At 37.6% G+C, this 14,685-nt stretch overlaps 1 protein-coding gene across 1 annotated transcript in view; it reads right to left on the bottom strand.

The window, feature by feature from the left end:
* The window catches only part of LOC306877608 (integrin alpha-8-like), a 75,496-nt gene extending 61,100 nt beyond the window's left edge, over nucleotides 1-14,396 (bottom strand). The window contains exons 1-6 of the mRNA XM_079429465.1: nucleotides 14,064-14,396; nucleotides 13,551-13,684; nucleotides 7,978-8,078; nucleotides 7,334-7,457; nucleotides 2,252-2,313; nucleotides 1,837-1,882 (exon numbers count right to left, since the gene is read on the bottom strand). Of these exons, the coding sequence (XP_079285591.1) occupies nucleotides 1,837-1,882; nucleotides 2,252-2,313; nucleotides 7,334-7,457; nucleotides 7,978-8,078; nucleotides 13,551-13,684; nucleotides 14,064-14,239 (643 nt within the window). The 5' untranslated portion in view covers nucleotides 14,240-14,396. The remainder of the gene's footprint in view (nucleotides 1-1,836; nucleotides 1,883-2,251; nucleotides 2,314-7,333; nucleotides 7,458-7,977; nucleotides 8,079-13,550; nucleotides 13,685-14,063) is intronic.
* Nucleotides 14,397-14,685: the final 289 nt, after the last annotated feature.

The following is a 14,685-nucleotide window of genomic DNA, read 5'->3' as shown; positions in this document are numbered from 1 at the left end:
TATTACTTCCACAACATTCAGATTTGTCATTCTGAAACTATCTACATTAAACAAGCACTGAGGAAAACAACACAGATGCAAGTTCTCAGACTAAGATGTAAGAGTGAGAGGAATGTTCAATAAACACATTTCTCTCTTTTACTACAAGGCTACAGCCTGACCTGAACCCCAACCATTAATCTCTCCTAATGTGTGTGTTTAGCTGTGTGTCTGTGTGTACATGCGTCTCTATTAATATGCATTTATTTTGTTGGACACACACGACACAACATGTGGTACTTTTTCTCCTCACAGAAATCTGTTGTCTTTCCCCCCAAAAAATGATGAAATGCAAAGGTTAAGATGGACTGAGCATGGGAAAAGAGGAGAGGAGAGGAGAGAAAGCGAGTGGCAGGTCATAACTTCTAATGCATCTGTATTTGTCCGCAGCATAAAGTATATGAGAGAAAAAGAGAGACCCTTTGTCTGACATTACATTTTTGTGTCATCTGTCTCTCCATTACAAACAAAAACCAATAACACATGTGAGACATGACGTGGAACCCAGTATTATTAGTATTTATTAAGGGCCGTGACTCTGAGTTCAGGCTATGGGGGGTCTGAAAATTGAACAAATCTGTTTTCATGTCTTAACATATGACTGCAATTACACAACAATCAACATCTAGCATTTTGATCCAAATCCAGACACATAAACAATTACATATACATCCGGCCACAAAATATTTAGCTGTGCCTCATTTGGTCAGGGCCAAACATCCATTCCATGCATTTTATAAAGATTTTTAAGAGGAGCACTTCACTACAAGAAATACAGTTAGATGTATTCTTGAAGCTTTCTTACACCTTTTAGATTTGGCTCATACTTTTCTATCACTTCTTCAGCATTCATGATTATGGGATAAACACTAATATAATATAAACTAATATAAAAATCATTGATAAAATGATAATTTACTATAAATGTTAAAGACACTGCACTTCCAAAAGGCAGTTTATGGCTAATTAAATATATTAGAGCGGAACATTAATTTTTATGAAACTAAAACATTTAATAAAAAAAAGAAAAGAAATGAAGCCTTAAAAACTTAAGATTTTTTTTTTTTTTAATTCTCTGATTTTTAGTAGATTTTCAACTCAACTCAAAGTGGACCTGCCAGTTTTGTTAATCAGCCAAATGAGTTGATGCTGGCAGTCTCTAAATGGCCCAACACTTGCTGATTTATTTATTTATCCCTAACATAAACACAGCTAAACATATGCAGGTGTACAGATTTCTGCATTCTCTGTAAATGCAGTACATCGCCAATTGTGCAGAACGTATAATTCAGTCTAAAAGTGAAGAAGTGCAGGCATCGATTAACCTGCGTTCACTGGAGTTTAAAAGCAATGATTACCGCTCTAACGGTGAGCCAACATTAAAGCCACTGACCAGAAAGAGCAGCTCATTGACCTCTCTGTCTTCTATTATCACGACCACTATATTACCGCTATCACTGACCCATCTGTGATGAGTGAACTGCGGCAGAACACTTCACTGATTGGCTGAACAGACTCAGAAATGGTAGCGCTAACACACTGAGATAATCCCTGATTATTTTGGTAACAGGACTCATGGGAGGTGATGTGTCATCGTTCTGAGCGTCTGTTATTCTGCTCTGAAGGTGGAGGAAGGGTCAGCCTGGTCAGTTTGTTGGACGGAACTGAGATTCTTGGGGTCCTGTGAGACTGTGAGTCTGGGATATGAGAGACTTGTGTCTGCCAATCTCACTCTGGCAAACTCTGTAAAAGGATGGAATGATGGAAAAGACAAAATAATGAGGAGAAGTGTGTTACCTTGCCAGTAGAAACTCCCTGGCCCTCCCACAACCAGAGTCCCTTCCTGAGAGATGGAGAAAAAAACAAGTGAGGAAATAGGAGAGAAGGTAGAAATAAGGACACAGGCTTCAAAAATGTGTTTGTGTTTATTTCTGTGTGTTTACTTGTGCATTTTAAGCAGGATTATGGAGAAAGACTTACAAGCAACTGTATAAGTAGAGATAAAAGAGTATAAGTAGAGATAAAATAAATAATAAGGAATGAGCCCTCATCCTGCCTGAATGAAGGGTCAAAGTGATACATAAAAGCATCTCCATTTAAAACGGTAAATGACTGCTGTGAGATTTTTAACAAAAAGCAGGATATGTCACAGAGGAGTGTGTAATTATAAAGATGAAATACACAAACAGGGTTGAGGAGGGAGATTTGTTACCTTAGTGAAATCAACGCTGAAGCCCGCCTGGCAGAAGCCCTGGCCCTCGGGGTCCGGGTTATCTACAAAGATCAGAACATCTTCAGTAATGCAAGTAATTAGGTTATGACTAAGTACAGAAAGTTTCAGCACTTCGAAGACAAATCTGTAAAATATATATGTGAATGGAGGATGTGATGCAATGAAATGTAAAGTTCACAAGTTCACACTTCACAGTATTGTTAAATGAGATTAAATGTAAATATGATGATCTAAATTCATATGATCTAAAAACTCCTCTTTAAACTTAAAAATTCCTCCTTAAAATGACCTAATTACTGAATATACTGGAATGATCATACATCAGACAGTGAAATATTATAATAGTAAAATAATATATATTAACAATAAAAAGTATATTAACAATATACTGTTCATTAATAACACCTGGAATGGAATAATGTCATTTATTGAGTTGTAACAGTAATTATAATCATTCTTACATTGAAGCTGAAAAATTAATCAACAAATATCCAATATACCCCCTATTATATATCCCCTGCCCACTCGTATGGTCACGGCAATAAAAAAAACCCTAGAATCATTTATTTTTTAGATTAAATATCTAATAATAATAATAATAATAATAATAAGTTATTGCTTTTTATTATTAAAATTTAATGGAACAATTAAAATGGAATCCATAAAATAATGGAAAACAGAATTTGGTGAAGATAAAACTGTAAAACACAATTAATTAGACTAAAATTAATTAGATTAAAATTTAACAAAACTGAATTTGGAAATAAAATGGATTTCATAGGGTCCTATAATTACATATATATATATATATATATATATATATATATTTATTGTGGTAATAAAAATGGATTTAAGTGAACAATAGCTTTTAAAATGACTTAAAGTACATATATAATAGCAATGATGCGATAATAATTAGTTCAAATAAAGTATCAAAAGGAAGAAATCATATGGTTTTATTGAACAAAACTGTTAAAATACATAATGTATTATAAACAATAGAGCTAATGTAGATTACGCGTTACAACAAAGGCCTGCAGGGGGTGCCAGCTGCCTGATGATTGTTTTTACACATTACTGTTTAATATTGACCAAGCACCATTTAATTCAAACGTACACTTAATCTTTAATATTTGGCCATTTCTTTATAACAGAAATGCTATAGCCGCTGTAATTACATGGATATGTGGACATCAAACCGTGTAAACTCCGAGTGAGGGTTTGAGCTTTTATTTTGAAATCGCGATGTTCTCCTGTGTTTATGTAGATTTATAAATGATTTACCTCACAAATCTGATGAAATGGCGCGCGTTGCGTTGCCAGATGAACGTTATAATAAACCCAAACTCACAACAACAGTCAGAGATGAGTTTGAGTGCTCCACAAGTAAATGATAACAGTTTCTGTGGAGCTACTGTGAGACGCACGTGCTTAACCTACACTCATGGAAATAATTAAAGCGCATATACTGTGTTAGAACTGCATCGCATATAATTATTTAATTAAATCATAGCATTTGTGAATTCACAATTATGCTTAAGTATGATTTCTAAATGGGTTTAATATATCATGCAGCCTTGGAAAATAGTCTAATAATGTGTTTTATGGATTCTCCTCTGTGAAATGCGCCACTTCCCGTATTTTGACATTTAGTCGACGCGAGCAAAATTAAGTCGACGATTTTTAATAATCGACTAGTCGCGACGAATCGCGACAGCCCTAGAATATAGTATAACAATAATAATAATTTGCACGGTTAGATGTGATCTGAGCTAACCGATCGTTAGATTTAAGTTAATTACCATTGGTAGCGCGATTTATTGTCATTCTTTTTTCCTCAGTTGGATAGAACAAACATGGCAGACCTGTTACTTGTTCAGATGGCAATGTACGGTGAAAATTCTTATTTGGGTAATATATTTCAAGACGTAGGTCAGACTCGTAATCCAAAGGTTGCGGGTTCGAGTTTCGGGCTGGCAGGGATTGTAGGTGGGGGGACTGAGGTGCCCTTGAGCAATGCACCGAACCCCCAACTGCTCCCCGGGCGCCGCAGCATAAATGGCTGCTCACTGCTCCGGGTGTGTGTTCACGGTGTGTGTGTGTTCACTGCTGTGTATGTGCACGTTGGATGGGTTAAATGCAGAGCACGAATTCCGAGTATGGGTATGTCACTTCACTTCACTTCACTGAATCTGTGATTCCCGAGTACAGTATCCACACCGGTGCGGTGATTGACTGCCACACATTCACCTCAAAACATTAGATTCATCCGCGCTGGAGCCGTGCTGGAACACCGGATCACAACCCCGCGTACGGAAGATAATTCCGCAAGAGGCTGCAATTCCAAGTTTTCAAACATAAATGAGGCAAAACTTATGGACTGCAGCTTTAAGTAGCCTATAACACAATTCATATTCATGAGCAAAGCCACTGCCATTTCGTGACATCACAAATCTGTGGAAATCCTCCAAACTGTCTGCAGATTTTATGCTTAATCCCAACCCCAACCATAACCAACCTCTAAATCATGAGAAGATGACTGACTGAATGATGTTTAAACGCAACGTCCAGGCCAAAATCTAACCTTAAAATCTGATTGGAGTATAGGAATGTTGTTCCAGGACCAACAAGGCTGTATGATGTACAGTAAGTTATGTCCTGTGTGTGTTGCTATAATGTATCGTACAGTAGGTGGGGAGGGTAAATGAGGTGGAACATCACTTCCAAATTCCAACCCCTGTTCCCTAAAAATACAATAAACACTCTCTCTCTTATTCCATCCGTTTCTCTTCTTTCACTGCTCTGGCAGACTTCACTTAGTATTTCATTTCTCACATTTTCTCAATACTGCTGTCTTTGCAAATGTGTGTATACACGCATGCATGAGAGTGTCCATAGCAGAGCAAAAACAAGCTGGATTTTATCAACACAGAGAATCTCTGTCCTGAGTCTTGGCAGGGACTCCTAGCTGACCTGCCAGAGAGACAGCTGGTACTTGAAATTGTTTGACACAGAATGAGGAAAGTAATTCACAGTCATTATGGCCTCATGTCTCATATAATAATTTTCCCTCAGAACACATTAGGCACAATTATCATTATTAATATACCACTTCACTCTACACTAACTGTTAATCCATTCCATACACGTGTATGTGTGCGCTGTGTAAATTTAAGAGAATGTGTATCTGATATGACAAGAAATTAGAGTATATTTGTCAACTACCACTACTGTGAATGAGACTTTAAAGTACAGGAAATAAGCAGGAAATTACTTTAAAATAAACATTTGAGTTTCCCCTTTGATCTTTGGCAACTGGCACAATTGGGCAGCCTGAGAAGCAGTGGACACATCTGTGATTGTGTGTGAAAAGCAGAGCTGGCATGGCTACCCATTTTTACTAGTCGGCTAGTCATCCAAAAAAAAAAAAAAAACTTCAAGAAGTAACAGTATTCTTGGTGCTGTTTTTTGCATCATCCAGCAATGCGCTGACGAAGAGTCTGTGAGTGTGTCAGTGTGCAGCTGAGGATGATGCAGATGAAAAATGAAAGCATGCATACATACTTCATTACACAGATTTATGCTGTTTGCATTGTAACAAACAGTGCCAAAACCGGTCATGTTCCACTGGCTTATAGGTTCTGTCAGCCTTTGGGCAGAACTTTATTCATTTCAGGGAGGTATGCAAGAATTTTGGCTTGTAGGTGAACACACTAAATGAACCCAGACCATCTTAGATACACTTATAACTTACATTGTGAGCATAAAGTGCCCTGAGTTCATGCTATTTTAACTATTTTCTGAGCAATATTTCAGAATACTTTCAAATAAAAATTTGAATTTGAAAATAAAATTTGAAAATTTGAAATATAATTGGCCATTACAGTTTTCTATTTAAAACTGTCATGCAGCTATACTACCGTTCAAACGTACGCTATTAGAGCGATTTTTTAAATATCTTTGAAAGATTCTTCTTTTGCTCACCAAGGTTGCATTTATTTGACCAAAAATACAGTAAAAACAGTAATATTGCAAAATATCACTACAATTCATCAAAACCTTTTCTATTTGAATGTATTTAAAATGTAATTTATTCCTTTGATGACAAAGCTGAATTGTCAGCATCATTACTCCAGTCTTCAGTGTCACATGAGCCATCAGAAATCATTCTTATATGCTGATTTGCTGCTCAAGAAACATTTTTCAACATTAATAGCAAGAACAGTTGTGTTGCTTAATAGTTTTGTGGAAATCAAAAAAAACAATTTCAGGATTTTTTTTTTTTTTTAATCAATTATAAAGTTCAAAAGAACATTTATTTAAAAAATATTTTTTTGTACCAATATAAAAGTCTTTACTATCACTTTTGATCAACTGAATGCATCTTTGATAAAAGCATTCTGAATTTTAGTAAAAATAAATAAATAATAAATATATATACATATATGAAGAGTTCAGATGCAAAAGCCTCTAAGTGCTGTTTGAAATTTTCTTCTAAAATCAGCATTTTCATCAGGCTCCTATATTGATGTTCAGTTATTTCACTTTAATTGCATAGAAAAGGACCTATAACATTGCAATTAGAGTAAAATTACTGAACCTAAACATAGGAGCCTGATAAAAAATGCTCATTTTAGGTGAAAATTTTAGATGGCACTTTGATGGCTTTTGCATCTGAACTCTTCATATATAAATAAATAAATCTTATGGACCCCAAACTTCTGAACTTTTGAATGTAACACAAATGTGAACAATTTATTAATTCATTCAAAACAACCTGAGATATGCTAACTTTAGTAAAGCTTAAAAACGTGCTTTTAAATTTAAGCATAAATTAGTAAAAGCAGTATATTTTCAAATTTTTTTTGGTCCCAATGAGGAAAACAGCTCATAAATCATACAGAATGAAGTTTGAAAATCTAAAATAGCAGAAAGTTTTGTGTGAGGGTTAGGGTTAGGGTAAGGGGATAGAAAATACAGTGTGTCTAGTATAAAAAAAAACACTACATCTATGGAATGTCTGTGTGTGTGTGTGTGTGTGTGTGTGTGTGAAATACTCACTGGTTCGACACGGAGAATACTCAGCATAGGCACTGAAGTTCTGCACAGCCACATAACAAGTTCCCACTGGATCCATCTCACTGCTGACCTTCACTGTCCTCCAGTGATAGAGGGGCGCACAAGCCTACAGAACCACACAAACACCATGTTACTGTAAATAACAGCAGGCATAGATCATAAAGAGACTACTTAGGACAGAGCTGGAGATGAAAAAAACATCCAGTCTTCTGTCATTTTCTGAATAAAAGTATTTGAAAGAGCAAAATGTTTCCGTATTTGATTATTTGGAGAACAGTCACATTTGGGAACCATGCCTTCCCTCATGTAATAACTCTGGGCTTTTTCTTTCAAACATCAGCAGTTCTCCACCTCGCATGGTCAACCTCAAATCAACATTTTCCAAAACCCCCTCAGTAACGGGACAGAGCCACATTTCCTATCACAACATTTCTTCAAAACACTCCCATGCATTCATGAATGAAACACTAATGCTATTAAACAGTATTAAACCCATTGATGGGCAGCTACTTACTGATAAAGAGTAGAGTTTCCCACCGCATCCATGAATGCACGGAAGCATGCGTCCAGCATGAGGAGGACTGCAAATGGTCTTTAACTGGATTATGTTTCTGAGCATCACTTACCACCACTTTGCCTTTGTGGGTCCTGACTGTGGCTCCAAACCACTGATGGGATTTAAATTCTAGAGGCTCCCGTGTCCCGTTCACTTTAATCATTCGGTTATCTGGACAAGAGAGGGGAAGAATGAAAGTTACAGAAAAACAGAGTGGGACTTCATTACATAATAAACAGAAAACATCAGGCAGTGAGAAATGTAACACATTGTGCCAATATACTCATTTTGGAACAACATGAGCCATGAAACAGCAAATTAGTTTTCAAACGAGTCTGAATGTGTTTGTTTATGTGAAGGCACATCTACAGGGGGTCGTTTTACTCTCAGAGTGTGTACACACAGCTACATGATTCTGCGCATCTGTGTCTACAGGGGTTCTGTGTGATCCAGGAAAGATCTGGCTACAGCTGGGCCTGTTTAGAGCTCCATAAGGTACGGTCTGCACCTCATAAAAACACATCAACTCTAATCCTTCTCTGCTTTCTTCTCTCCATCTCTCAGGCCTTTACTATGGGCCTTTTTCTAGCTATGCAAGTCTAATACTTTGGCTTGCATAATAAGATTTCACAGTATTTTTAAGTAATTTTCTTTTTATATATAACTTTCTTAAAGACTCACCACTAAGGCAAGCATCACCATTAATACTGTGAAGATAAGTGATCAATTTCACAAAAAAAAATAAAAATAAAAACTCTAACGGTCACATTTACTGTTATTCAGTGACTTTTCCTAGTTAAAATTGTATAATTTCAATTTGGTCACACAAAATTTGCTGGGTTGACTAAAAGAAAGCTGCATGGCTACACTATTTCGTGGCCTAATGGTTAGAGAGTCGGACTCGTAATCCAAAGGTTGCGGGTTCGAGTCTCGGGCCGGCAGGGATTGTAGGTGGGGGGAGTGAATGTCCAGCACTCTCTCCACCCTCAGTACCACGACTGAGGTGCCCTTGAGCAAGGCACCGAACCCCCAACTGCTCCCCGGGCGCCGCAGCATAAATGGCTGCCCACTGCTCCGGGTGTGTGTTCACGGTGTGTGTGTGTTCACTGCTGTGTGTGTGCACGTTGGATGGGTTAAATGCAGAGCACGAATTCCGAGTATGGGTCACCATACTTGGCAGTATGTCACTTCACTTCACTTCACTTCACTTCACTATTTCCTACACTACTGACAATGGACAACTGACTTTTTTTGCCAGCAAATTTTTGCAGAAAATTTCGCTAATGTGACCAAATATTAACGTTTGGGACCAAGGACATAGCCTGTTTCTCGCTGTCTGTGATATGAATATGTATACCTTAAACTATGCAGCTTGTTGAAAAGAGTCTGCTACTCCTTTTCTAAAGCATTTGATTTATGATATTCACCTGGCGATAAAATTCTGTAGACTTGCTATGAAAGAGGGACCTGAGACTCCACCCATCACACCCTAGCAACCACAAGTCAACACTTAAGGATCATAGTGGTGACTTTTGCACAAGAATGCACAAAAAATTTGTATCCAAAGGGCCTCATGCAAAAACATTTTTTTTCTTATATGAAAGTTTGGCTACAATTTGAGTGTGCTTATATTGTTTTGCAAGCCTATAAGTGATATTACCATTGCATTGAAGGAAGTTGCTGTTGCTGAGTGAGGTCTGCAGAATGGATGAACACTTATTAACACTAAACGGACACAAACATGCACAAACATACTTGTGCAGTACTATTTTCAATTTATAAAAATAATGACACTGTAAAAAACAGAAAAGCATGAAACAGGCCAAAAATTCAGGACATTCTGCTTAAATGAACATGTTCTGGTGTCACAGACTGCGCTAAAATGCAAGGCCAGACTCACAATATAAAAACACAGCAGGGCATCATTTGGTGCTTTAAAACATCCGTTTCATTTTTGGGTTCAAAAACACATGCTTGTCATTTTTCTTTTCATTTTTTGCATAGATATAAATTTGTTGTAAATGATTCCTCCTGTTATGAATGAAAGCTCCTATAATATCAACAACTGTGATCTTTTTGTAAATGAAAATTACCTGTGTTGCTAAACAGACAGTCTTGACTTACACATTCAATCATCTCTGAATATACAAATTATTTCTGATAGTATATAATAAAATTACATATTTACCTCAAATCTGTGGAATGTCTCTGCTGTAAGGTCTCTATAATATCTGGGCATGTAACAATGAAACTGTGTGAGAGAGAATTGTGTGAAAACTTGCAAGGCAAGGTCCACTGGTACGTGACCCTATCTGGTGTATCTAATGAATTTACTCTTCTCAGTCAGGACTGCATTAGTCACACACACAGGCTGTCATCAGAAACGTCAGTCACACACACACGTGCCATGCCCCCCATGGAGAGCTCTGAGGGCCACAGTGGGACGAGCACACGGGATCAAAGGTCAAGTGTGTTAAAAACAACGTGACTAATGAATCTGGAAACGTGTGTGTTCAGCGTGGACCTTCTTGCTGAGTAGATGCTGGAAACGCATGACACGTTTTCTCAGACACTAACAAAGAACAGACAGCGCTTCTGTCCTCCCTCATCAGGGTTTGGTCTCTTTCCTTATTCCCCTTGTGTTCACAGCTCTTTTAACTCTCTCTCTCACATATAGGTACATCTAAAAAAATTAGAATATTATGAAAAAGGTCAATATTTTTTGTCACTCACTTCAGAAAGTGAAACCCATATATTATATAGATTCATTACACAGAGTGAAATATTTCAAGCCTTTATTTCTTGAAATTTTGATGATTATGGCTTACAGATAATGAAAACCCAAAATTCAGTGTCTCAGAAAATTAGAATATTACATAAGATCAATAAAAAAAGGATATTTTAAACAGAAATGTCTGGCTTCTGAAGAGTATGTTCATTTCTATACACTCAATACTTGGTTGGGCCTCCTTTTGCATGAATTACTGCATCAATGTGGTGAGGCATGGCGGCAATCAGCCTGTGGCACTGCTCAGGTGGTATGGAAGCCCAGGTTGCTTTGATAGCGGCCTTCAGGTCATCTGCATTGTTGGGTCTGGTGTCTCTCATCTTCCTCTTGACAATACCCCATAGATTCTCTACGGGGTTCAGGTCAGGCGAGTTTGCTGGCCAATCAAACACAGTAACACCATGGTCACTGAACCAGCTTTTGGCACCTTTGGCAGTGTGGGCAGGTGCCAAGTCCTGATGAAAAATGAAATCAGCATCTCCATAAAGCTTGTCAGCAGAAGGAAGCATGAAGTGCTCTAAAATTTCCTGGTAGATGGCTGTGTTGACTGTGGACAGAAAACACAGTGGACCAACACCAGCAGATGACATGGCAGCCCAAATCATCACTGACTGTGGAAACTTCACACTGGACTTCAAGCAACATGGATTCTGTGCCTCTCCACTCTTCCTCCAGACTCTGGGACCTTGATTTCCAAATGAAATGCAAAATTTACTCTCATCTGAAAAGAGGACTTTGGACCACTGAGCAACAGTGCAGTTCTTTTTCTCCACAGCCCAGGTAAGATGCTTCTGACGTTGTCTCTGGTTCAGAAGTGGCTTGGTAGCCTTTTTCCTGAAGACGTCTGAGCGTGGAGACTCTTGATGCACTGACTCCAGCTACAGTCCACTCCTTGTGAAGCTTTCCCAAGTGTTTGAATCAGCTTTGCTTGACAGCATTCTCAAACTTGCAGTCATCCCTGTTGCTTGTGCACCTTCTCCTACCCAAATTCTTCCTTCCAGTCAACTTTGCATTTAATATGCTTTGATACAGCACTCTGTAAACAGCCACACCTTTCAGTAATGACCCTCTATGACTTACCCTCTTTGTGGAGGGCGTCAATATTCGTCTTCTGGATCATTGCCAAGTAAGCAGTCTTCCCCATTATTGTGGTTTCAAAGAACAAGAGATACCCGGAATTTATACTTGAAATTGAATTGAAACTCAAATGTAAATACTGTAATATTTTGAGATACTGATTTTTTGACTTTCATGAGCTGTAAGCTCTAATCATCAAAATTAAAACAAAAAACTTTTGAAATGTTTTACTTTACATGTAATGAATCTAAAATATATGAAAGTTTCACTTTTTGAAATAAGTTACAAGAAACGATTTTTTGAGATGTACCTATAATCTCTCTCTGCCTCTCTCACCTCATCACCATCAGGCTCCTTTTAAAACCAACCGTCTTGAACCAGAGCACCACTGCTTTCATCTCCAAAAGACAATCCGTTTCAATGTCAATTCCTCACGCACACTTCAGTACTTCATCTGCAAATGGTGATTTTCACTGGCTCACCTACAAACGGCTGAATATGATGATGAAAAAAGGTTCAGCTTCTTCCTCAAATTGAAAAAACAACAAAGCAATAATGAAATAATTGTAAAAAAAAAAAAAGACAATAATAAACAATGACTTTTTAATATTAATATATTTTTTTATTTTATAGACTGATTAAATGTAAATCCTAAAATAAATCAGTAGGCCTACATTTTAATGTCATTAATTCGGGAATGGATCACACTGTTCGCCTTAATTGTTTTTGATTCACTAAAAATAACCGGTTCATTCGTGTCGCTTGTTTCAGAATCATACTACATTTTTCGCCCTGTATGTATAAAGAATCGGCTCGTACGAGTCATTCGTTCGAGAATCAGAGTGTGCTGGCCGCATGGTTCTCTATTTAGAAGGTCATGTAATAGCCTTTTCTGATAAGAGCCTACATTAGAAACAGGAACAGCACATAAACACTGCGATCAAAGCTCCCTCTAGAGAATGCTATGAATAACACCACGAGACTCACTGACGAAACATCAGCGCTAAAATTCCTCTGCATCCAAGTCTGTCTCCAGTCCACGCCGCGTTTCTGAGTCCAAAACCGACCACTGCATTTCCCGGCAAGCCACGGCTCCTCAAAATAGTCCAGTAATATCATAAACACCCCTGCAATCTCCGTTCTAGATGACAAAATCGATTTAAATGTGATGTTTTGTGACTCATAGCAACTTTTTCTTTTTCTGGTACTTCAAGTTTGATTCCGCAATAACCTCCTAGAGACATCATGAACACCTTTTCCCTCACTAAATGAATTAGACGACAAAGACAGTAGAAATTGAGAACAAATACATTTAAATATAAAGATAAAATGTTGAGTTGACCTAAATAATAGACGCGCGTAATGGACGTCTAAATTACGGCAGATTACGCACCGATGTAAAGTTATGCGCCTTTCCTGGTAATTACTCCGCTCCTGAAATTTTAAACCAAACCATATGCGGTGAAATTAACTCTTTCTTGGATGTGGTTTTTTATCTTTTTATTAGAGGAACAAGAATTTGTGAAACCAGCTCTAAAGATGTTGCTGTGACATGTGTGTTAGTAAATAAGATAAAGAAACAACGTAGCATATGTTTCTAAAGTATTTGTGCATTATTTTAAATGTAAGAGTTTAAATTCAATACAGTAAATTAAAGAAATGCATAACAATGCACTTAAGAAGACATCGTTATATCTGAAAGGGGCTAATCGTTTCAGTAGAAACTGTTCTGAACATTCTGTATAAGCTGACAGGTTCTAAATCATGAGGGTACCTACTTGCTTTATCAAAGGGGATCTGGCGGCAGGAGTCTGGGTCTGATGCCGGCCAGGGGCAGTAGTACACCGCTCCACCCTCCACAATCCCTGGCTGAGAGGTGTTCGCTTTAGGAGCCCCAACCAGTACCGACATGCTGGAGAGAGAAAGGCATACATCTACACAACTGCATCCTACTGGATCAAAGTAATACACTTTTAAGTGACAAAATGAACCCCCAGCAAAGTCATTTAAATGTGACTTAGCCTATTCTATACCCTCTTTCCAATTACATATTAAGCTCAGGCGTCTGAGTTCACTGGTCCTTATATTGGTGGTGCTGAAAAGCTTTTTGAATAAGAAGCTGCGTCAAAAGTCTTGAACATTGTAGGCATATTCAAACTGAGTTTATTTCTGAGAAAGAAAGTGGTTATTACGAAATAGAGCCTACTGCAAGATTCCTCTCTTTGGGAGCTTGTCAATTTTATAAAAACAACAAAAATAACACCAGAAAAAGTTATTTGTATCTCACTTACACGTTTCTATCCTGTGTTGGGTGGTAAAAGTCCAGTGAGTATCCAAAATAACTTCCCTCTGGTCCATTGTAAACCGTTGGCTTTTCCAAATCCAGGTTGAAAGCAGCAGCTTCGCGTAAAATTGAAAATATGAGCAAAAACCCAAGAAAACACACGCGGAAAAAACAAGGGTGCATGGCGTCAGCCAGGTGTCTCCAAATGTTCTGATTAAAGATGTGCAGACAGAATGTAAGGTATGTCCGTGTTCAGCTGTCAGAAATTGAGCGCGCGCTCCATGTGTCTGCTGCTGCCTTTTTGCAAGCTGCGCGCCTTTCTCTGCGTACTAAACATTATAATGAGCTGCGCACGAGACAGGACTCCTGCACCACATCACACAGCATCCGGCCAACTCCTTTTATGGAAACTCAAACACAATATGCACACCAAATTAGACAATTAAGAAATGAAAAGACCTTTATTACATTGCTACTACTAGGTATTATTAGTAGTGATAGTTATTAACTTTAAATATAATCGAAAAAATAACAGATTATTAAAAAAAAATATTAATTTATACAAAATTAAATTATCAAATTATATAAAATATATAAATTTATATGATTTGATATAGCCTATCGAAATA

This window comes from Barbus barbus, assembly GCF_936440315.1.
Source record: "Barbus barbus genome assembly, chromosome: 12".
Classification (NCBI taxonomy): domain Eukaryota; kingdom Metazoa; phylum Chordata; class Actinopteri; order Cypriniformes; family Cyprinidae; genus Barbus; species Barbus barbus.
The sequence above is the reverse complement of the archived record's forward strand: the minus strand, read 5'-3'. Positions and strand labels throughout refer to the sequence as shown.